The sequence below is a fragment of the Heloderma suspectum genome, chromosome 2, assembly GCF_057233095.1.
Source record: "Heloderma suspectum isolate Gila_16-S chromosome 2, 16-S_ref, whole genome shotgun sequence".
Lineage (NCBI taxonomy): Eukaryota > Metazoa > Chordata > Lepidosauria > Squamata > Helodermatidae > Heloderma > Heloderma suspectum.
This window is the reverse complement of record NC_139459.1, coordinates 337876053-337900846: the sequence shown is the minus strand read 5'-3', so window position 1 is coordinate 337900846 and position 24794 is coordinate 337876053. Positions and strand designations below refer to the sequence as shown.

Here is a 24794-nt window from a genome sequence, read left to right as displayed (position 1 = left end):
TTAGAGTGCCTCTTCCGTGGCTGTTCGCAGTCACTGAAGATGCGAGGCGACAGAAGCAGGCCAACATGCCCCAGTGGCTTGCAGCACAGCGCTGGAAGAGTGGTGTTCCTGTGTTGCCTAGGCAACAAAGGGCCACTCCTTTTCTTCATGGTGGCTCACAGCCCAGAAGTACCTGGAAGGTAGGGGTGTTACCTGGTTGCCTAGACAACACAGAGATTTTTCTCCCTTCCCCTTGCCCCTCCCACCACAAGAGGCGAACTAACCTGCCCCAAAGATTTGGGGAAAGAGGGAGAGTCACTCCATTTTAAAAGCCCACAAATCCAGCTGCCAAGTTAGCCCTGATGTTCCAGCTCAGCCCTCTTCAGAACCACTCCGTGAAGTAGGTCAGTATGATGCCTATTTTACAGACGAGGCCTGGCACAAATTAAGGGTTGGTCACAGTGGCCTTGGATCTGGGAGTCACATTCTGACTTAGCTACAGCTTCAGTGACTAAGGTCAACCAAGAAATAGAAGAAGGTCTTTAATTGATTGTCTTGCAGAGATAGAATAGGAGCTAAGCACAGGGCCAGCCTTAGGTGGGCAAACTGGATGGTCACCCAGGGCACTGAGCTGAGGCGGGCTCCAAGCTGAGCTCAGTGGCTGTGGGTTTGTTTGTTTGTTTTTTAGGTATGGTCTGCAGTGAGCTAGGGTGGCAAAAAGCAATAACCTTTTTTTTTAAAAAGGTTCTACAGGTTGTTTGAGTACTAACTACAAAAATGATCTTCCTTCACTTAGCTTTAAAGTATTCAATTAGCTTCCTTCAATTAGCTTTAAATTTCCACTTCAATGTCATTTGTGCTAGGTAAAACTCAGTGGAACACAGCTTTATATTGAGGCAACCCAACCAAGCCTTTAGCACTTCAAATGCTGTGAGCATTATAAGCACTACATAAATAATAATAAAATAAAGCCGTAAGCTGTAACAGGTCAGGTGGATACCTTTTGTATTTATATTTTTTCTTTATTATTTTTAAAGATAAAATAATGGGTATTCTAAAATAAAGAATGCTTACCAAAAGATAGGAACTGATACAAAACAAAAAATATTGTAAGTAAAACCTGTGGTAGTTCTTCTGCGTTGCATAGTGTGCTGGCACTGCTCAGAATGTGGCTTTTTGAACTTTGGCTTGTGCAAACTGTAGCACAGTGGCTGAGAGATCAAGGTTCTGAGCCATGTCGTTCTTGATGGCGATCACATCTGCACCAGGCCCCATAAATCCTCTGGGTGGCCCTGCATAACTGACTATGGGGTGGGGTGCACCAAAGGTACTCCTCGCCCAGGGCGCTATTTATGCTAGGGCCAGCCCTAGTTAAGCATGTTGTTTACCAGGAGGGATTATTCCAACTTCAGGCTTTCTGGATCTTCTGAGAACCACCACCTGCTGCAAAAGACATGCACACAGAATTAAAGAATTCTGGAGCATTTCGAGTAACAGAACTGAACAGAGCTCACAGTCCTTCCCCACAAAAATGTACTCCTGGTTACCTGAAGCTTCCTTCATTTCAGCAGTACAATTTAAGGTGCGGGGTGGAGTCATTATGTTGCTGCTATTATTAGACAATTGGGAGTCTGAAACCCTTGCCGATGGACTGAAAATCGCCCAGAGATCTACCAGGAGATCTCGATCTACCCTCTACCTACCCCAGCTGTGGAGCTTAAATCTGAAGGAGAGAGTTCTCTTGGTTGTTTCATTGGTATTGGTTACCCTTTAGCCCCTTACTCAAGACTAGAAATGATTAATCTGAGCTGAGCTGTGCCCTTGCAGAGGTAAGTCAGGGGATCTCAAAAATATATTGGGACAGAGGGGAAAAGACCCCTCCCCAAGTGCAGAGGCTCCTGAGGCTGTCCCAACAGCTAGCAGCAGCAGCAGCAGCAGCAGCAGCAGCAGCAGCCGCAGCAGCCAAGGAATGCAACCAAGCAAGACTGGTGAGGTTGGGGCCGGGCCGGGCAGAGCAGAGCAGTGTACGGAGGGGAGGAGGGGTGGAGACTTGCCTGCAGCTGCCTGGCCTGCGTATGCTGAGCTCTGACTCTTACTGTTTAACAACAGCCATGTTCCAGCCCAGCTGAGCTCCTGCCCGGCACCCCATGGGGAGCCCCACGCCGAGTGCCCTGCTGCTCCCCACTGCTTTTCTGCTGAGCTTCTTGCCTGCTGCAACCAGGAATCACCTGCCAATCACCCGCCTACAAGTCCTCACCAACTTTGTAAGGAACTTCACTTTATTTGTGGGTGGGGTGGTGGGGAGACAAGTTTTCGGTCATGGTGATGGGGAAACAGAACTTCCGCCCCTGCGTGTGGTGCAGAATTGGCATCCTGATCACTTGGGCATTGAACCCTGAGGGAGACGCAGGGAGGAGGGGAAACCGGGCACCCTTCTCCATGCTGGTTCTTGACGCTTTTGAAGGAGAGAGGCCCAGGCCGTGTCTTCTTTTGAGATGTGCGTGGCGGGCAACGGATGTCCTTCTCATCTTAGGTGTCGATGGTGCTTCTTCTACAACCTCATGGATGGCTTTGGGGTGTCTGCGGGGGTCTGGCTTCTTATCTGTCTCCCACCATGCCATGTATTGGCAGACGTGATTAATCAGAGGTGGAGGGTTGTGCATGGGAATAAGGGTTCGCGTGCTTAGTCACCTCATGAATGGGATCAGTGGACCATTAGCGATGCTGACATTGGGGCAGGGCTGCAGTCCCTGGCGGAGCAACAGGAGTGGAGACTGGGCTGGCGCATGGTTACTGTGCAATAGAGTCCCCTGCAGTTGGGTCCTTCAGAACAATCTCACAGTAGCCCTGCTTCTTTGCCACTGCAATGTTTTTCTCTTAGCTATTCCCGCCTTACTAACACCAGTGCTTTGCTTGAGCTTGGGCTCAGCCCCAGACATATTTGGCATGTTGGGGGCTCAGCCATAAGTATATGAAATAATGAATGATAGTGAAGAGAATGCTGTTGAACATGCATAGAGCATATTCACTGCATTATTGAGTTTGGGAATGTACTAATTCAGGATCCGGTCCTTGCTTTATTTGTCACTTATTTGTAGCTTGTGATTTCAATTAGCAGTATGCACCACCCACAAGACTAGGTTTGGACCCTGATCTGGCAGCTCGAAAAACTCAAGGCTGAATCCGAATCTCAATTCGGAAATCCAAACATTCATGCCTCCCATTGAGTGTCATTGGAAATCAACAAATGACTATAAACTTTTTGCTGTTTCACAGAACTGGATGAAATTCACAGAAATAGTAGGCCCTTGTGAGGGGATGAAATTTGCCAAATACCAGACAAATAGGTGCAGGGGAGGTTGTGTTAGATGTCTTTAAATTTTGGTGTGTGTTTTTTTTTAAAGCAAGCTTCCAATAACTTTTTTGGGGAACAGAATACAATGAAAATTGCAGGCATTGTTGCCTCTTCTGAGGGATAAAACGTGCCCTTTTTCAATTTTATCAGTTCATGGGCAGTTCTACAAGAGTGGCCTTTTCAGTTTGGGTTTCTTTCTTTAAAAGATGCGCTTATCCTCCTATGTTCTTTGTAGGAAATTGTTATTTAAATGGTATACTGCATAGAAGCATCCCTCACTAAGAAACCTGCAACATTTCAGAAGGATAGGTGCAGCAGTTTTGTGGAAAGGAAGTCTTTAAATTTTATGGGGGTTGGTGATTCATTTCCCCTTCCCCCTCTGTGTGTGTGTTTTATAAATATGTATGACAAAGGCATACATCAGCCTTCGGTTATTGGGTGTCCCCCAGATGTTTTGGATTTCAACTCCCATCAGCCCCAGCCAACATGGCTAGTGGTCAGGAATGTTGGGAGTTATGGTCGAAAACATCTGGAGAGTACCAGGTTGAGTAAGGCTGGTATACATGATAGAAGTGTCCCTAGGCAGGAACCATGCAAAATTGCAGAAGGATAGGTGCAGTAGCTAGGGCACGGGTCCCCAGTGCAGCACCCATGGGCACCATGGTGCCTGCGGACACCCCCAATAGCACCTGCAGATGGGTCCCCAACGTGCCTGTGGGCACTTGTACTTTTTAATTAATTTATTTATTTTTCCATTATTTACTATACATACATGGATTTATATGAAATGCATACAACTTTCTAGTAGTTATACCAGGTGGTCCAAAAGTAGGTATACAGTTGTTTAGAATGTTTATGGGAGGGGGAGAGAACGTGTGAGTAGAAGATGTGTGGGTGGAGTCAGAATGACAGTTGGGAAGAGTGGGTGACAGGGAGTGACAGTTAAATCAGTTAAGTGGAATAAATTTCGAGCACTTACAAGATTAAACAGTGTTAAACAAATGTAAATGTAATAAACAATGTAATAAAATGCAAATAAACTATACTGTATACCTACTTTTGGGTCACTCTGTACATGGGTTTCAACAAAAGTGGACCAAATATCCAAATAAGTATCCATTTAAAGGTGGCGTCTATATGCCACCCGTTCAAATAGTGAACGCATTGTAAGGTCCTCGATTCATTGCATTATAGGAGGTGTTTATCCTTCCGATATCAGTCTTTTAACCGCCAAAAGGGTGCAGAGAATCCTTTTACACTGACCATTCGTTAATTTCAGTGGAGCAGGTAAATAATTTAAGAGCATGTACATCAGTGAATATTAAATATTTTGTTCCAGTACAAAATGTATTTGTGTGATAACCTCCTCCCAAAAAGAAGCATCTACTGGACATTGCCAAATCATATGTTTAAAAGAAGCATTAGCTGTATTGCACCACCAGCAATTAGCCAAATTAGACAATCCCTTATTAAAGAGATGTTGCAGAGTCCAATGAAACAAAAGTTTTTGCTGAATAAGACACAGCCTAAGATCCATGGACATGACAAGTAGACGCTAAAGCGGTGACCCACTGATTAGGCATTTTGTGGTAGTGCCCACAGCATGGTCTCAAATTCCCAAATGCACCCACAGGTCCAAAAAGGTTGGGGACCCCTGGGGTGGGGTATTAATGATGGATAAGAAATAGCGTAAGGCCTTTTTGTTTTCTGCTCAATTGGCACCAAAGTCGCAAAAAGTGCAATAGGACAGGGGTGGGTGATGGATGTGGAACATACAGTGGCAGAGGAAGAAAGACTTGAACATCCAGCATTTTCCAAGCAAGCACCCAATACTAGACCCTCCCAGGTCCCAGATAATCCACAAACGCTCTTTGAAAGCCCCTGCTCCTGGGAAAGAGAGAATTAGCAAAGGGCACTGAACACTGAAACAGTCCTGCAATATATTATTTCAGCATCCCTCTCCCAAAGCTCTGGGATTGAAGAGCCATGTTAAAACCACCCACTGAGACTAGCATCTAAGGCTGTCAGTCACAAAACAACACCCTCTCCTCTCCCTCCCACTTCTCCCCACCCTGGCATTTTGCTTATATGGAGAGCCTGGGGAGAAATGTATCCACTGTGTCCCTCTGAATCTGAATCACTAACAAAGCTTCAGGAGGGTTCAGAATGATTCAGATTCAGTCCACTTCAGAGGAGACCCTACTTCAATTTGAATATCTCCAGAATCTTTCCAAATCAGCCCGATTTGGTTCGGGATTTGTCTGAATCCGAAGCACACCCCTATCCGAAGCACACTTGATTGACTAGGCTTCAATGGAGCCCAGTCATTTCAATTGTCATTCACAACGTCCAGTGTTTATTATGGACATTTAGATAGCCCCATTGTTTCCAACTGACATTCTTGTTGTTCATTTTAGTACATCCCACTGGGTTAGCTGTACATGCAGCTAGGACTAGGTGGGTGGGCATGGCTTCAATCTCAAAGGATGTGCCTTCTGGAATGCTTTGCACCTGTTATAAGAAGAAATTAGAGACCAAATTGCAAACCCCTTGCTGGTCCTCTTGTGCTTACATCCCCAAGCATTACATGTCTGTCCTGCTACACTGCTGGCCAGCCTTCCCTGACCTGGTGCCTTCCAGATGTCTTGTGCTACAGCTACCAGAATTTCTGACTACTGGCCATGCTGACTGGGGCTGATGGGAGTTGAACTCTAAAACTTCTGGAGGGCACCAGGTCACGGAAGCCTGCTCCAGTCAATTTCCATTTGCACACACTGTTGCCCCAGCCCTGTCACTTTCACTAAAGTCCATAGAGAGGCATTGGATGAAATTGACAAAGTTTTCCCAACACTTTTATGGGTCTCACTGAAGACCAGACAGTGGGACAATGAAGGAAATGGTGGTGAGGCAGGAAGGCAGGGAATGCATAAAAGGGTGTGTTATTCGCTGTCAGACTGACTGTCACCAGCTGCCTCATGACAGAATTGCATCTGAATCTAGTCACAGGATAGGATGGGGCACCCTTTGGGCAGGCAAGCAAACATGGGGTTGTCTTCTGCATTAAGTGGAGGAACCAATTCTTAATGCTACAAAGTTCTTACATTGATCAGCTGGTAAGGAAACAATTCAGGAGGGGGCAGGGGGGGAGCCAAAGGCAGCTAGTCTCTCAGCAGAGCTGATAGAATGGCCCTGCTCCCCATGTCTCCCTTGGCTGCAGCCTGATGGAATGGCTCGATCAGACCCTTTTAAAGACAGCTTTCTCATCTGCACTAAGGTGTTCCTTCTCTGTGGTTAACAGAGGCCTATATTCTTTGGTATGTCTTAGTTGAAAACCTCTGTTCCTCTTGTGTGCAGAGGCACATGTCTGATTGAGTAACAGTGCAGAGATAACAGCCCACAAGTTTTTCAGTGATTTGTTATTGCTGAGGTGTTACACAATGAGAGGCGCGTCTCTCTATGTATACACACGGTAGGGGCAGAGGTCGCTGTCATATGTGTAGAGAAAACCACATCTGTAAGCACAGTGAGCACACTTGGCCAAATCCACCCTAGGTGAGAACGGAACAGGATCTAAAGCAGGCTTGTAAATTGCCACTTTCCTGTGATAAGAATCACCTGTAGGCGACCAGGCAGAGAAGTGTCACAAAACATGGCTGGATGGGGGGGGGGGGCGGTTCCGGCTCCTTTTTCTTTTAGGCCACAAATGACTAATATAGGATTGTGTGAGCAGAGAGCCTAGTATCATCTATTGCCCTGTTTTGCTAGGTTGCGTTACAAGGAAGTCAAGTGTTTATTAAACTGAAGTAAACCTTTTGTGGGAAGGTGCTAACTTCATATTTTTCCAAAGAATTGGCCTAGTAACAGGGGTGAGGAACCTTTTTCAGCCTGAGGGCCAAATTCCATTTCAGAGAAGCTCTCGGGGGCCGCATTCCAGTGGTGGGCAGGGCCAAAGGCAAATGGGTGGAGCCAAAATTACAAAAAATAGCAAATTTTAGCTTAAAGCTCTTCCTGCCAGTAACTAAGCCTTAGGAGAGGCATTCCAACCTTTTAGAATGAGGAACAAACTGCACAAAAGCTAGGAAACCACCAAATTATTGGTACTTGGGAGAAAAGGCGGCATAGCCATCTGGGCAACCCCAGTGGGCTGGATTTGACCCCTGGGCCAAGGTTCTCCACCCCTGCTCTAGGAAGCCCACAAGGAGGGCATGAAGGCAATAGCCCTCTCCCCATTGCTTGACTGGTATGTAGTGGCATACTGCCTCTAAACATGGAGGCTCTATCTATAGAGCCATCTGGACTAACATCTAAGCCAGTGGCTATTACCACAAGTTTAAGGTGGCAAATTCTCCATAAACAAATGCGTTGTGTGCAGATGTACTTTAATTATGTGTTGTGTGCAGATGTTCTCTCATCTTTGGACTGAGCAGAGTCTAGCAAACATTTGTGGAATCTGCACACAATCCTCACGGCGCTGAGCATGGCCTTGTTTGCCTGTTTGCTTAGGACAAATACCCTTCGCTCCAGTTGCAGAGTTAGAACAAGGGAAGGGCCTTGGCTCCACTTTCCCCCACTAACCCTGTCTTTCTCTCTTGCTTTTGCAGGACTGCAGAGCTCATGGTGAGTAAGAGAAGAAGCATCCATGTGCAACAACTCTGTGCTGACTGCGGGTGCAGCAGGAGACAGGAGGCAATCAGGGATGGACACTGGAGGGAAAGGGGAGATTTTGAAACTGATGAACTCTGGGATGTGGCTTGGCCTGGACTGCAGGAGGGGCACTGTGCTGCATAGAGTGTAACAGAAGCTGAGTGGGAGCGTTTCCTAGATCAGCCTTCCCCAACCTGGTGCCCTCCAGTTGTGTTGGACTATAGCTCCCAGCATCTCCCAACCATGGTGGCTGGGGAATGCTGGGAAATGCAGTCCAAAACAGCTGGAGGGCACCAGGTTGGGGAAGCTTGTCCTACACTGTACTACTTCAGGCCACAGGTGTGGAGATACATTTTTTAAGGTTGCCCCATGGTGGTTGGGGGAAACTCCTTTTGCACATAGAAAAATAGGCTAGACTGACTGCTCCACACTGACATGCTAGACTGTTGTGCATGGAGTTCTTTTCATGGGGGAGGACAATCAAATGGAGTTATTTTCATGGGGTGGGATACGTAATCAAATGTGCTTGTAGCCTGAAGTCCAGAAGCTTTCCCAGTTCAGTCCAGAAGCATTCCCAGTTCAGTCCAGAAACGTTCCCACTTGATTGTATAAACTGCTCCTAATAAGAGTCTGTCTCCTCTCTGAGATTGAGGCTGTGATCCTTGGGAGTAAGTCACAATTGACTCAACAGGGCTTATACATTTAAGGGTGCAATCCTATGCACTGCCAGTGCTGGGGAATGCTGGGAGTTGTAGGATGTTTTTCTGTCTAAACATGCATAGGATTGCATCCTTAGACATGCATAGGGTTGCACGGGACCAGTGCAGAGTTCCAAAATGGCACAGGGGGGCACTGTGCTGTTCTGTGTGATGCAGCCCATACTCACTCATTCGAGAGGATTGCTATTCCAGGGCTCAGTGTGTAAAGCTCTTCTTGTTCTGCTGGTACTGTGTCTGGGCTCCAGGAATGGATCCGCTATGAGAGGAAAAGAGGATAAAATGCAGCCTGATCTTTTGCATGCTTACTCAGTAGTAATCTCCACTAACTGGGCCCTGTCATTGGAGGCTTTGAGAAAGGCCCTGAAGACCTACTGTTTTACTCTGGCCTTCCCCTGATTACATTTTGTTGGACTGGGTTGTGGCTGCAGTTGCATGTGGTAGGGTTTGTTCTTTGGCTGGCATTTGTTGTTTTGGGGAAGTTTGCTGCTGTTGCTGTTTTTACTGTTTTTATTACCGCATTGGTTGTTATTATGTTTGTTTTATTGCTGCATGCTGCCTTGGGAGGGCTTCTGCCCTGAAAGGCAGCCAAGAAATTTAAAAAAGTAAATAAAGATAAATAAAGTAGGTGTGCATGAGATTATAGCCATTTTTGAGCAAGCATCTGCTAGGTCATTTAGAGACTGTCACCAAATACCTCTTGATCAGATACGGACAGGGCAGGGTTAAATAGACAAGTGTAACCCTGAAAATGCCCTGTTGGGTTTCCCCTCATTTCATGACATTTTAGAAAACTCTCACCAGTAGTTGCCATTCTTTAAACAAGAGATTTCCATTCCACAGAGTTCAGTAAAGCAACAACTCTGCTTTGCGACAGCGAAAAGAAAGCAAGCTGCAGGGCTAGCTTCCTGTGCCGTAGGGCTGTGCGTACTTTGTGTGAACCTTCCAGAGGTGGATGGGAGAGAGGAAAGGATGCGCTGATGGCTTTGGAGTGGTAGGGCTGACCACTGTTGCAGCTGTCCTCTGTGGCATTTGGCCAAAGATGCCACAGAGGACAGGTGCCTTTAATAATGGTGTAGAAGAAGGAATTTAGCAGGTGTAACTTGTTATGCAAGCTGAGATTCCCTCTTCTGCTTAGGCTACAGTGGCTGCACCTTCTGGAATTACCTTTTCCACTCCACCATTAAAGGTGCAGGAGATCTGCCCTCTTTTGCATCTGGCCACCCTACATTGGAGTATGTTTAAATGGTCATTCAAGAATAGTTAATAGATGGCTGTTATACAGGCACTATAATGCAGGTTTAACAAAACAAGCTTCCATTATCCAGAGTGAGCATTCCACTGTGTATCTCTGCATTGCAAAGAAGTCCTTGTGTCACCCTAGCTCTTCAAAAGCATTAGGCTGCAATCCTATGTACCCATTTACCTGAGAGTAAGTCTCATTAAACTCATGGGACGTCTGGTGGACCTGTACAGGACTGTGTTGTAAGTTATGGGAGGGAAGTTCTTCTCTGTTCTGCCACACACAGACACACACTGCTACATGTTACAGTTTAATGGCATAAGGCAGGGAGGTTTGTTGTTGTTACCCTGAGAGTCAGTGTGGTGTAGTGGTTAGAGTGTTGGACTGAGACTTGGGAGACCTAGGTTCTAGCTCCCACTCAACTATGAAGTTCACTGGCTGACTTTGGGCCAGTCACTACCTCACAGGATTGTTGTGAAGATAAGGCAGGATATAAATGTAGGAAATAAATACATTTACATTTGTCCTTCTCTATTCCACAGTGCATGGTGTCCTGCCCAAACCCCGATGCCAGCGGAAGCTACGGGAAGGCCCACCCCTGTCTGTGCCTGTCCTTGCCCTAAGCACAGTTCAGCGATGCTGGCGTGAATGCCAGCCATGTGTTCGTGTCCGCGTGGCTCTGAACGCTACAGGTATGGTGCAGAAGAAGATAGGAAGTTGTTGCAAGCTGGTGATGGGAAGAGCGTCGAAAGGCTGATTGCTAGGGTGGCCACTTACAAATTGCGAAAAAGGAGGAAATGTGCCACCAAAAAAGAGAGCAAAAGAGGACATCTCTTTGCATAAAATTTGCATATGCTAATTTATATGTCTAGGTGCAAACTTAAGCATTATTATTATAATTTAAATAGAAATACAGTACATCTCCCCATAGTGGGGAAGACTCTGACCTGGTGATCTGTGTGTCTGCCTGTTCAGTCTGCTGTCCAAGTGCTGTGGACAGGCAACTTCAACGCCTGGCTCTTCCTTCTGAAATGTCTTTCTCTTTATATTGGAATTGGACTGGGCAGCCCTTCAAAATAGAGGACTGTCCTCTGTCAAAGAGGATGCCTGGCCATCCTGCGTTGCTCTTCCTGTTTGGAGGAGTCCAGGGGCATCTGGAATGCCATAGGCCTGCCCCAGCCCTGCCTTGCCCTCACTCTGAGATGGGGAGGGAGCACATTCCCGAGGAGCAAACTCTCAGACGCACCTGTGTGGGATCTGCCACAAAAAGGGTAAAAAGGAGGAACCTGAGAACTACAGACCAGTCAGTCTGACATCAATCCCTGGGAAAATTCTGGAGCAGATGATAAAGCAATCCATCTGGAAGCACCTTGAAAACAATGCAGTGATTACTCAAAGCCAACATGGATTTGTCAAAAGCAAGTCCTGCCAGACAAACCTGATCTCATTTTTTGATCAAGTAACCTCCCTTGTGGACCGTGGGAATGCTGTAGACATCATATACCTCGACTTCAGCAAAGCTTTCAACAAACTGCCCCATGATATCCTGATGAGCAAACTAGCTCAAAGTGGGCTAGATGAAACAACAATCCGATGGATCCACAGTTGGCTATAGAATCAAACTCAAAGAGTGCTTATCAATGGGACCTTCTCAAACTGGGGAGAGGTAACAAGTGGGGTACCGCAGGGCTCAGTCCTGGGCCCAGTGCTCTTCCACATTTTTATGAATGACTTGGAGGAGGAGGAGGTGCAGGAAATGCTGATCAAATTTGCAGATGACACCAAATTGGGCGGGATAGCTAATACTTTGGAAGACAGAAACAAAATTCAAAGTGATCTGGATAGACTGGAGCACTGGGCAGAAAACAACAGAATGACATTGAACAGGGATAAATGCCAAGTTCTGCACCTAGGAAAAAGAAACCAAATGCACGGTTACAAGATGGGGGATACGTGGCTCAACAACACTACAAGCGAGAAGGATCTTGGAATTGTTGTCGATCACAAGCTGAATATGAGCCAACAATGTCATGTGGCTGCAAAAAAGGCAAATGCTCTTTTGGGCTGCATTAATAGAAACATAGCTTCCAAATCCCGGGAAGTACTAGTTCCCCTCTACTCAGCACTGGTTAGGCCTCATCTGGAGTACTGTGTCCAGTTCTGGGCACGACACTTGAAGAAGGATGCAGACAAACTGGAGAGGGTTCAGAGGAGGGCAACAAAGATGATCAGGGGACTGGAAACAAAGCCCTATGAAGAGAGACTGAAAGAACTGGACATGTTTAGCCTTGAGAAGAGAAGACTGAGGGGAGATATGATAGCACTTTTCAAGTACTTGAAAGGTTGTCACAGAGGAAGGCCAGGATCTCTTCTTGATCATCCCAGAGTGCAGGACATGGAATAATGGGCTCAAGTGACAGGAAGCCAGATTCCGGCTGAACATCAGGAAAAACTTCCTGACTGTTAGAGCAGTACAACAATGGAACCAATTCCCTAGGGAGGTGGTGGGCTCTCCCACACTGGAGGCGTTCAAGATGAGGCTGGACCACGATCTGTCAGGGATGCTCTGACTTGGATTCCTGCATTGAGCAGGGGGTTGGACTCGATGGCCTTGTAGGCCCCTTCCAACCCTACTATTCTATGATTCTATGCCCCTTTCCCCCTTCCTTCCTGATTCTGTGGCGAGGGGCTCAGATTAGACTAAATTAGGTCACACTTCAGTTTCCAATTAATTTCAAGCAGAGGAGCATGGAGCAGTTTCCTATCTTCTGTCTGCAACCACAAGGACAAGAAAACCCCTCTTAAACAGCTGAATGTCTTAGAGCTCCCAGCTTCATGTTAGAGAAGGAGATTCTGGGGTTATGAAGCAAACCTACAAATGCAGAACGTATGCACTTGGAGGCACCGTGAGGGGTAGAACAAGGGCTGCTAGGTGTCTGGGTTTCTCTAGTATAGCCATCCAGTGTATTGTGAGTGGATTTCTTGGGCTGCTGCGTTCCGGGTTTGAATACACCGTCTCTCTTCTTCACACCCTCTCTCTGTTTCTCACTCTAGGCATCAAAGGACTGGAACTGCATTTCCTGGTTCAAAGTTCTAACCGTGCTGGCTGGCTTCAGGTGTTGAGGAGGCAGAGGCACCAGACAGACTCAGGAACGTTGGTTAGTTATTGCTGACTCCTGTATTCCTGTGGATGTGCTGGACATGGGTTGGGAAGGGATGCTGTTCTTTTTTTTCTGGCAGTGTGTGGATGCCTCTAAGAGCAGTATAACAGGCAGAAATTCAACTGGTTAAGTCCTCCCTTCTTTCCATGCAGGTTAAAGCCGTAGAATGTGTGCTTATTGTGCAGCTGTTGGAGCAGCCTTCTCCAACCTGGGTCTCTCCAGATGCTGTTGCCTAGATCTCCCATCATCTCCAGCCAGTATGGCCAGTGATCAGGGATGATGGGAGTAATAGGCAGCAACATCTGGAGGGACCCAGATGCCAAGAAAGAATAGTGGCAACCTTATATACATCATAGCTCAACAATCCCTCTTTAGCTGCTCCATTAGGAAATTGCCAGTCTTTGTTGAGTCCTCATGCAGTGCTCTGCAAAATGCAAGAGCCAGTGGAATTTTCTAGGAGCCACATAGGAGAAACCAGCTTTCTGGCCTCTGCAACAACCTGGGCCCAGTACTTTTAGGCATTAGTGGCTACTAAGTGCCTGCATTTTTGTACCCCTCCCTATAAAACCAGTGTGAACAATTCCTAAATCCTGCTTCTGGAAAAATTAAATTCTGCAACTGAAATAATAACCTGCGTTATTAATGTTTATTCAGAAGTAAGTTCCACTGGGACTTACTCCCAAGCCAGTGTGAATAGGATTACAGCCTAAATGATAGAAATGGGGTACATTTGCATAATATCTACATACTATTTTCTTGTGGTTTTCCCCACCACCAGGCTTTGAATGTTCTGCCTCTCTATACCAAGGGTGCAGAACCTCAGGCCCAGGGGCTAAATCTGATCCTCCAAGGCTCCCTAGACGGGCCCACCCCTTTCCCCCCAACCACCCATCATTTCATGGCTTCCCGGCTTTTGTGCAGTATTTTCCCCATTCTAAAAGGTTGAAATGCCTCTCCTAAGGATTAGTTACTGGCAGTAAGAGTTTTAGGGTGCAATCCTATGCATGTTTAGACAGAGAAAACTCCCAGCATTCCCCAGCCAGCCATGCCTTTTCTCTGTCTAAACATGCATAGGATTGCACCCTATTGCTGTTGCACCCTGGAGCTGGTATTTGGCCCAGCCCCTTTTCCCCCGCCCTGTTTACCTTCAGCCCCACCTACCAATGAAATGTGGCCCCCAAGAGCCTCTCTGAAATGGAATTTGGCCCTTGGGCTGAAAGAGGTTCAACATCCCCATTCTATACCACATGCTGACTTTATTTTGTGTCCCATGGGGTGGGGGGATTTCAGGAAGTGGAAAAGGAAGATTGAGGACAGGGCTAAGCACTAGAATTTGTCCTGTATATGCAAAATAATGATTAATGAGCTGTCCTTAAGTATGTGCAAAGTGCCTTTCTCTAAGTTGCTTTTGGGTAAACTGTAACAAGGACACACACTCATCTAGGATTAGGGATAACTCTATCCATTACTCCTCATTCCTGTTGAGCTTGAGCCTTGGCATCCCTCATTACTCATTTGTGAGGCTTGTGGGAAAATGTTACATGGAAGTGTTTCCCTCTTCAAATAACAGGAGAAGATTTGAGGGATTAGGAGAATTTGCTCACCCATTCTAAGGTTCATTTCATAAGGGCTAGAAACTTGCTTTTAAAAATTGAATGCTGATGTGTTTTAAGATCTTGTACAAGTTACCGGAGTTCATATGAGTTAAAGTATTTCTCATACTCCACAGCACAATCACATCCGTTCAATCCTCTTTTTACTAATTTAGCTTAAGAGATTCACCACCAAATAGTTTAAATGACAGTAGTGTTCACTGATGGTGGGTTACTCCAGTTTGGGATAGGCTGAGGATCCAGCTTGATTTACAAGGCACACACAGGGAATATTGGTGGGCACTGTTCTCACCACAGCATTCTCTTTCCTAGTGGCAGATGCAGTTTGACTGTTTCCAAGCAGAGAGTGGCCAAGAAGCACTTGTCTCGCTGGAAACCATTCCTAATGGGGTTCTGAGCCTCAGCCAAACCCTCCTAGTTGCTAACAAGAAATCAGGTAAGAATCAGCCAGCATACACCATGCACCTAGTCTACTGCTGCTTATATATCCTATTGCTAAGGGGTCTGGAATTCTGTGTTTAACCCCCCCCCCCCCCAATCTGTACTGGGAAGAAATGGTGCTCATGAAATAAATGATTATAGGTGAGATTTAAAACTGTGGCATACAGAGTGGCTGTTTTGATTAATGTGAGAAGAAGATAGCTGGAGGAAGATCACAGTAGGACTGGGGACATATGTATCTGTCAATTTCAGTTTCTCTCAGTTTCCTATTAATTCCAGTCTTGAATTTGTTCTGACCTGTTTCTGTATTAGTCTGAGGTTTTTTAAACAAATATGCGTGAAAATTTGTATGCATTTTCAAGCACATTTTCCCTTAATTTTGCCTAATGTACACATTTTTGCAAGCAGCTTTCCCTAACCCAGCCTTCCCCAACCTTGTACCCTCCAGATGTTTTGGATGACAACTCCCAGCATTCCTGACCATGCTGACTGGGGCTGATGGGAGCTGAGGTCCAGAAAATCTGGAGAGCACCAGGTTGGAGAAGGCTACCCTAATATAACACATTTTTTTTGCATGTCATTTTCGTAAATCTACTCATTTTTCTACAGTACAGTTTCCTCTAACTGTGGGAGGCCTGGGGACCATTCTCACCTGCTCCAGTGGGCCTCACTCCAAAAAAATATTTGAAAAGTAAAATAAAAAGAACTGGCGGAGGTGCAGTGGGGCCTGCATGGCCACCCCTGCCCTCATGTATGCATTTTTGTACACTTTGGGGGCCTGGAGAACTGTGTCCCAAAAACTGCACAAGTGAGAATGCTGAATCATAGAATCATAGAATAGTAGGGTTGGAAGGGGCCTACAAGGCCATCGAGTCCAACCCCCTGCTCAGTGCAGGAATCCAAGTCAGAGCATCCCTGACAGATGGCTGTCCAGCCTCATCTTGAACGTCTCCAGTGTGGGAGAGCCCACCACCTCCCTAGGGAATTGGTTCCATTGTTGTACTGCTCTAACAGTCAGGACGTTTTTCCTAATGTTCAGCTGGAATCTGGCTTCCTGTCACTTGAGCCCATTGTTCCGTGTCCTGCACTCTGGGATGATCAAGAAGAGATCCTGGCCTTCCTCTCTGTGACAACCTTTCAAGTACTTGAAGAGTGCTATCATATCTCCCCTCAGTCTCCTCTTCTCAAGGCTAAACATGCCCAGTTCTTTCAGTCTCTCTTCTTAGGGCTTTGTTTCCAGTCCCCTGATCATCTTTGTTGCCCTCCTCTGAACCCTCTCCAGTTTGTCTGCGTCCTTATTAAAGTGTGATGCCCAGAACTGGACACAGTACTCCAGATGAGGCCTAACCAGTGCTGAGTAGAGGGGAACTAGTACTTCCTGGGATTTGGAAGCTATGCTTCTATTAATGCAGCGCAAAATAGCATTTGCCTTTTTTGCAGCCACATCACATTGTTGGCTCATACACAGCTTGTGATCGACAACAATTCCAAGATCCTTCTCACTTGTAGTGTTGTTGAGCCACGTATCCTCCATCTTGTAACAGTGCATTTGGTTTCTTTTTCCTAGGTGCAGAACTTGGCATTTCTCCCTATTAAATGTCATTCTGTTGTTTTCTGCCCAGCGCTCCAGTCTATCCAGATCACTTTGAATTTTGTTTCTGTCTTCCAAAGTATTAGCTATCCCACCCAATTTTATGTCATCTGCAAATTTGATCAGCATTTCCTGCACTTCCTCCTCCAAGTCATTCATAAAAATGTTGAAGAGCACTGGGTCCAGGACTGAGCCCTGCAGTATCCCACTCGTTACCTCTCCCCAGTTTGAGAAGGTCCCACTGATAAGCACTCTTTGAGTCCAATTCTGTAGCCAACTGTGGATCCACCGGGTCACTGTTTCATCTAGCCCCCTTTGAGCTAGTTTGCTCATCAGGATATCATGGGGCAGTTTGTTGAAAGCTTTGCTGAAGTCGAGGTATATGATGTCTACAGCATTCCCACGGTCCACAAGGGAGGTTACTTGATCAAAAAATGAGATCAGGTTTGTCTGGCAGGACTTGCTTTTGACAAATCCATGTTGGCTTTGAGTAATCACTGCATTGTTTTCAAGGTGCTTCCAGATGGATTGCTTTATCATCTGCTCCAGAATTTTCCCAGGGATTGATGTCAGACTGACTGGTCTGTAGTTCCCAGGTTCCCTCCTTTTTACCCTTTTTGAAGATAGGGACATTAGCCCTCCTCCAATCATCTGGCACTTCCCCCGTCCTCCATGATTTCTCAAAGAGAATAGACAGCATTTCTGAGAGTTCTTCTGCCAGTTCCTTTATGACTCTAGGATGCAGTTCATCTGGCCCTGGAGATTTGAACTCATTCCAAGTAATTAGGTGTTCCTTGACCATATGCCTATCGATCTCAAGCTGCAATCCTGCCCCTTCAGCCTGTACTTCGCCTTTGCCAGGGGGGTCATAGACCCTCTTTTGGGAGAAGATTGAGCCAAAGTAGGAATTGAGCACCTCTGCTTTTTCTTTGTCATCTGTTATCATTTTGCCATCCTTATTTAATAGCTGAACAACCATTTCTTTCCTCTGCCTTTTACTATGCACATAGCTGAAGAAAGCCTTTCTGTTGCTTTTAGCCTCCCTTGCTAACCTCAGCTTGTTCTCAGCTTTAGCCTTCCTGACACCATCCCTGCAATTCTGTGCTACCTGCCTGTACTCTTCCTTTGTTACTTGGCCTTCTTTCCACTTCCTATATGTGTGCTTTTTTGTTTTCAGGTCATCCCTAAGCTTTTTGTGAAGCCACATTGGCTTCTTCTGTTGTCTTCCACCTTTCCTTCTTGTTGGAATTGTTTTTACTTGTGCCTTGAGAATTTCCTTTTTTAAAAGTTCCCACCCATCTTGGACTCCTTTTCTCGTTAACGTCGCTTGCCATGGGACCTTACTGATCATTGTTCTGAGTTTATGAAAATCAGCTTTCCTAAAATCCAGGGTACGCATTTGGCTACACTCGGCTTTTGCTTCTCTTAGAACCAAGAACTCAAGTATTAGATGGTCGCTTTCCCCCAGAGTTCCTGTAACTGCTACTTTATTCACTAAGTCATCTCTGTTGGTTAGGATCAAGTCAAGAATAGCCGATCCTCTAGTTCCTTCCTCTACTTTCTGTAGGAGGAAGTTATCCGCCACACAAGTCAGGAATTTCCTGGAGGGGCCATGTTTTGCAGAATTTGTCTCCCAACAAATATCGGGGCAATTGAAGTCCCCCATTACTACTACATCATGCTTCCTTAAAACATTGGCTATTTGCTTTTCAAAAGTTTCATCCTCGTCTTCTCCTTGATTGGGTGGCCGGTAGTAGACTCCGACCACCAGGTTCCTTTTATTCTTTGCTCCATTTATTTTGATCCAGATGCTCTCGATGGGGCTACCAAGCTCATCCTCCTGTATTTCTGTGCAGAACAGGTTGCACTGTATGTGTATTTTTCACATACAGTGCAACCCCACCTCCCTTTCTGTTCCTCCTGTTCTTTTTGAACAAGTTATATCCTTCAATTGCTGTATTCCAGTCATGAGAGTCATACCACCAAGCCTCAGTTTTATTTATTTATTTATTTATTTATTTCATTTCTATACCGCCCAATAGCCGAAGCTCTCTGGGCGGTTCACAAAAACAGTTATGCCTATCAGGTCATAATTTCCCTCCTGGATTAAGAGTTCAAGTTTGTTCTGTTTCCCTTACTCTGGGCATTAGTATATAGACATCGAAGACCATGTGCTTCATAGTCTGGCTTTCTTCCTACATGTGTCTGAAGACTATTATTGGGCGCTATCAGAGCTGTTCGATCTGTTGCAGTGCATGCACCTACATCTATTGTTACCCCAACATTACATCTCCCTTCCCCGTAGGATTCAGTTTAAAGCCCTCCTGATGAAGTTTTTCATGCTGTGGCCAAACACATTCTTCCCATCCTTTGTGAGGTGCAACCCGTCCCTTGCCAACAGCCCATCTTCCAGGAAGTATAGCCCGTGGTCCCAGAATCCAAATCTCTCTTGTCGGCACCACCTTCGTAGCCAGTCATTCACCGGGAGTATTTTTCATTCCCTTTCTATCCTTCTTCTAACTACTGGAAGGATGGATGAGAAAACTATCTGGGCCCCAAAGTTCTTGAGTTTCCTTCCCAAAGCTTCAAAGTCTGATGTGATTTCTTCGTAGCTCCGCTTGGCGGTATCATTTGTTCCCACATGGATGAGAAGAAAGGGATACTTGTCAGTGGGCTTTATGAGTGCAGGCAACCTTTCAGTCACGTCTCTAATCCTTCGGGAGACAACATACCTGGTGAGTCCACGGGTCTTTGCAACATACTTGGGTCTCGATCCCATGCAGCAAGGAGTCCCCCACTACTACCACTCTTCTTTTCTTGTTGTAGGCCTGGGTTTCATCGCCTCTGTTTGACTGACCTTCAGCCTCTTGCTCACTCTCATGTAGGTTCCCCTGTGATTCTTCCTCTGCAGGCTGTCCTCCGGTCTCATCCGCAAGAACCTGGAATCGGTTCCACAGCTCCACTGCTTCCACTGGCGCAGAGTGGCATCTAGTTCTTCTACTCCTAACTGTCACCCTTTTCCAAGGAGTATCCTCTACTCCATTTTTCTTCACCTCAGCATTTCCCACTGCCTCATCTTGCTGTTGCTCTTCAAGCTTCTCGTCTTCCCTTTGCTGCTGTAGTTCCCCCATTCTGTCCAAGAACTCTTCATGTTCTCTTATTCCCTGGAGGGTCGACAGTTGCTGCTCCAGTCCACTTACTTTTTCTTCCTTCCTGAAGAAGGATAACTGCGTTTTGGTTTGTGTATTGGTTCAGGAAGGGCAAACTAGGTAGGTCCAAGTTAAAATGCAAACTGAATGAATTTCTCCCCCATCCCTAAGTGGGCTGGAGGACAACTGTGGGAAAGGTGACTCTGGGTTCCTTCATGCGGGGCTTTTATCCTTCGATTGAGATTGCTCCTTCACGGAAGTTTGTGGGCTCTTTAGGTGACACCGTGACCCTCCAGGGTGTCTCCTGCACTAAATGCCCTTTGTTCCATTTTTAAATAGATCAGAGATAATGAGCTATCAAATTACCCCTTTGTGTTCTGCTTCACTTTCCTCCGTGAAAAGAGGAAAAGTGGCCAGAAGAGGAGCGAGATCAATGAAAGACAATGGAAGACTCAGATATGGGGGAAAGGAGGGGGAAGGGGTGGGGGGAAAGGAAGCACGTGAAAAAGGGAGTCGTCGTGATCCTGCATTTAAATGCAGGATTTTAGGCTGGTGTAGAGATGCCCTCTGTGGCAGCTTTGTGCGGGACTGGAAGCAGAGAAAGGAAATGACAAAAGAAACACAGCCACTGGAGAGAATGATTTGTCCTGGAGAGGGGCTAGAATAAGACAGGATACTGGTGTTGTGGGGTGTTGCTTTCTCCTCTGCCACCATCTACTTTCTTTCCCCAGGGCCTGAGTTCCACCTCACATGGGTGCCGGCTGCACGGGCCATTGAGGTGTCTGTTCCGGAGGGTCCTGCTGTCACTGTGCGCCTCTGCCACCAGCTGGCCCTGGAGTGTGAGGAATTGCGGCCCCCTTTCCAGCAGCAGGTGGGACCTTTGTGGGAGGAGGGAAAGAAATGGGCCTGACTGGTGGAGGAAAAGCAAGGAAGCAGATCAGGAAACTGCACCCATAGGGGTGGGGGCCGTTGGGATGTTCAGGAGCATGGGAAACAAAAGTAGTTAGGGTAGAATTAAGGGGCAGGGGGTAGTGATCCTGTCAGTTTTGCTTTCTACTGCATTTTGTTTTCTTTTTTTAAAATACCAAATTCTTTTCATCCTGAATATGAAGAACTTTGTAAATTTTGGTACAGTTATAAAAAAGAAAGTCTCACCCATCTGCGCCAGCCAAATTCAATAGGTCCAGCTGTTCCCAACATGGAGAGGGCCATGCTGTGCCTGCTTGCCATGTAACTGCTAAAGATGAGGTGCCTGGCAGGAAAAACGAGGTGGCAACAACCCAACTTCAGAACCACAAATATGCTTGAATACACAAGGATTCAAATCCAAACTTTGAAGGGGAAGCATGCAAACTTCTGGGCCTGGATGGATGAATCTGTCAGTTTCTCCCACATTTGAATTTTGTAATTCTTGACTTCTTCAGACTATGAAGACATGTGCAAATTTTTGCAAATCCTTATAAAAAACAAACCGAAAAAATTCTCACCCATCCCTTAAGTTGCCCTCGGGGCCATCTCCTGTCCTGTGACCATAGATGTACATGTGCATCATGACAGATACTAGCAACAGCAAAGAAATGTGACACAGGGAAGGGCCATAGTTCAGTGACTGAGCACATGCTTTTTGTGTGCAGAGTCCTAGGTTCAGTCTGTGACATCCTCAGCCAAAAGGAGCCCAAGTAGCAGGGCTGGGGAGAGTGGGCAGGAATCCAGCTTGAGTTTGCCCATCAGTGCAACTAGTGCAAAGTTACGGGTTCAATCCATGGCGCCTCTAGTTTCAAGAAGATCAGGTAGCCTGTGATGAGAGCCAGGGCTGGCTCTTCCATTAGCCAGAGTAAGATGACCATCTCTGACGGCTGGTTTTGGATGCCCTGAAATGAATGGCCATCCCAAGACATTTTACTGCCTGCAGCAGAGCAGCAAATAGCACCCCACCTCCAGAGTTACCCAAGGCCAGACAAGTTATTTTGGCACCCACAGTTATTTTGGAATCCCACAACCACCTCCCCCCATTCCTACCTGTAAAAACACATGAATTAATTAGCTATAATTTGGCTGCCCTTTCATGACACTCAATTCAGTTGTCTGAGGCAGTTGCCTCACTCTGCTTAATGATAGGGCTGGCCCTGAGAAAAATCAGCAGATTGCTACTTTTAAATGTATTATTCTTGTATTTTTGCTCTCAGTGAGAGGCACTTGTGAGGTGCTCTGCCTCAGGCACCCAAGTAACTTGTCCAGCCTTGGATATAGGACTAGCTCCAGGTTTTTAAGGGCCCTTGGGCAAGACACCCTCAATGGGCCCCCTCCCTCAGGGAGTTGACCTTCTCACCTCCATTGTCACCAGCTGCTATTGCTCCTCATCCTCTTGTTCCTCATTGCTCCCACCTGCTTGCTTGACAGGCAAAGACCCAATGAGCAAGTAGGCAGAAGCGTCTCCTGCTCCTCCTCCTCCTCCTCCTCCCCACCCCTGTTTGGACCAGAACAAGAGGAAGGTGAACAAACAGGTTTCAATGTGGAAAAGGAAGAGCAACTCCAGGGGGCTCTTGTCAGTGGGCCCTGCTGGGATGTGGACCCTCAGCAGGCACCCAACCATGCCCACCTCTGAGATCGGCTGCTGAGTCAGACCATTGTTCCATCTAGCCTAGTACTGTCAATAAAGGGTAAAGGCAAAGGTGTCCCCAGCCAGTCGTGTCCAACCCTAGGGTGCGGTGCTCATCTCCATTTCTAAGCCGAAGAGCCAGTGCTGTCCGAAGACGCTTCCGTGGTCATGTGGCCAGCATGACTGAACACCGAGGTGCACGGAACACTGTTACCTTTCCCGCCGAAGCGGTACTGTCAATATTGACTGGCAACAGCTCTCCGGGGTTTCAGGCAGGATTCTTTCCTTGCCCTACCTGGAGAAGCCGGGGATCGAACCTGGGACCTTCTGCATGCAAACATGTGCTCTGTCACACTGAGCTATGGCCCATCCCAGCCTTGCTTAAGTACTATGCATGCTCCTTGACTTGGCGGTGGGGTGTGGGTGCCATTTGCTGTACCACCTCAGGCAGCAAAATGTATTGGTCCAGCTATGGGGTAGGCCTGTGCCTGAGACCCTAGAGAGCTGCTGCCAGACAGAGTAAACTATTCCAGGTAAGATGGACAAATCGCCACACCTGGTATATGGCAACATCCTAGGATTCACTGCACTAGAAATGCAGTTCTTGTTCAATGGGGCCTTATCCCTTTATCCTTTGCACCTGCTGCTGTCCCAGCTACCATGGGTGGAGGACAGGATGGGAACGGAGAGAGCTCATTGGGGTAGCCAGAGATATGTGGCTTGTGGGCTGCTCCTTGACATGTAAAGTTGCAAAGGAAGAGATCAAGGGTCGGGAAAGCAAAAGGAATGGAGGCTGGAGGAGAGGGAGAACATTGCTCAGGCTGAGTTAGAAAGACTGCAAGCAGCAGGATGTTCTGTTCTACTTCCGAGACTCGCTGTCTTTTATTGCAGCAAGGATGGGCAGAAGGTAGATGGGAATCTACTGGTTGATCTTTGGGTGTTTTGCAGTAGATAGGCAAGGATTTCCACCCAGTTGTTAAAAGTTGCAAGAACAGTTTGACTTTTCCCACTTTAAGTAGGCTGCTGAAATGAAGAAAGCTTGGGCTAACCAGAAGTAGACTTTGTCTGAAAGGGCTGAGCACTCAGTTCAGTTCTGGTACTGGAAATGAATTCCTGGGCTCAGAATGTGCTCACAGGCACCCTGTTCTTTACTCTTCAGCAGATGCCTTTTGCCCTTGGATCTGCTTGGCAGACCTTGGGGTTCTAGTAAAAACTACAGGGTGTATTCAGCCCACTCCCTGTTTTATGGTCCTTTTGTTCCCTTCTCCTGGCAGGTATCTGTTTCCAAACTTCAGCCTGCTGTGCTGCCTTATGAGCTCCTGCTTCCCTGTTTATGCATAGAGGTTTGTATGTTTTGTCATGTCAAGAGGCCCAGCTCCACCAGCCTCCTCAAGGGGCGGAGATGCAGCATTCAGAACTGGGTGGGTGGGGATGAAAGAAGCCTACATTGAGGCAGGTTCCACCTAGACATTTTTTTTGGAGATAGACATGTCTGTACCTTTCAGATTTCTGAGAGCTGCCCCCCGCAGTGCCCTGAAGGTGGCCACTTGCCCAGGACCGGGGACTAGGACAGCCACTTATGAATCACCCCAAGAGAGGAAATGCATCACCCCCAAAAGAGGATGCAAATTTGCATAAAGTTTGCATCTGCTAATTTCTGTATATAGATACCAGTTTAGAAGTAATTACTATAATTGAAATAGAAATACAGTAAATCTTGCCATAGAGGGGAAGACTGTGACCAGGTCACTTGTGTGCCTGCCCAGGTGCTAACTGTGGATGGACAATAGTCTTTAGGGGGGTTTTACCTTTGAACTGGAATTGAACAGGACAGCTCTTCAAAGACAGAATGCCTTCAAAAGAGGACACATGGTCACCCTACCATGGGGAGCAGAATATCTAAGACAGTACGGACTTGTTTATCTGTTTTTCTGGGGTGTTTGGCAGCACAGGGCTAAGCACCACACCTGAAGCCCCTGGGGGAATCAAGCCTGGGGAAGCAGCCAACCTGGGCCATGCTGACTTCCCCCACTTTTCCCCCACACAGGCATCCTATGAGCATCCAGACGGCTTGCGTAAGAAGGTGTGCCCATTCCAGGATCAGCCAGAGGCCTGTGAGTATTCCTTTAGGGCCAGGTCTGATGTCAGTGCAGCTCTACCAGTGCTAGTTATGTTGCCAGGCCTGCAGAGGTTATGGCTGCCTTCCCCAAACCGGTGCTGTCTGTATTGTTCTGGTTTTCTGAACAGAGGCTTCAGCAGGGGTAGCTGAATATAACAAACTTCATTTCTTACTAAACCAGGCC

At 46.7% G+C, this 24794-nt stretch overlaps 1 protein-coding gene across 5 annotated transcripts in view; it reads left to right on the top strand.

The window, feature by feature from the left end:
* Window positions 1–24794, top strand: part of IL17RE (interleukin 17 receptor E) — a 46575-nt gene that overhangs the window by 2591 nt on the left and 19190 nt on the right. For 2 of the 5 annotated variants that reach the window (XM_084840657.1, XM_084840656.1), the window contains exons 2-8: window positions 2089–2264; window positions 10480–10629; window positions 12992–13095; window positions 15024–15147; window positions 20624–20763; window positions 23766–23834; window positions 24539–24605. In XM_084840657.1, the coding sequence (XP_084696783.1) occupies window positions 15030–15147; window positions 20624–20763; window positions 23766–23834; window positions 24539–24605 (394 nt within the window). In that variant the 5' untranslated portion in view covers window positions 2089–2264; window positions 10480–10629; window positions 12992–13095; window positions 15024–15029. Of the gene's footprint in view, window positions 1–1545; window positions 1968–2048; window positions 2265–4528; window positions 4641–7935; window positions 7952–10479; window positions 10630–12991; window positions 13096–15023; window positions 15148–20623; window positions 20764–23765; window positions 23835–24538; window positions 24606–24794 lie in introns of those variants that run through there. The other 3 variants (XM_084840658.1, XM_084840660.1, XM_084840659.1) reach the window with 3 other exon arrangements.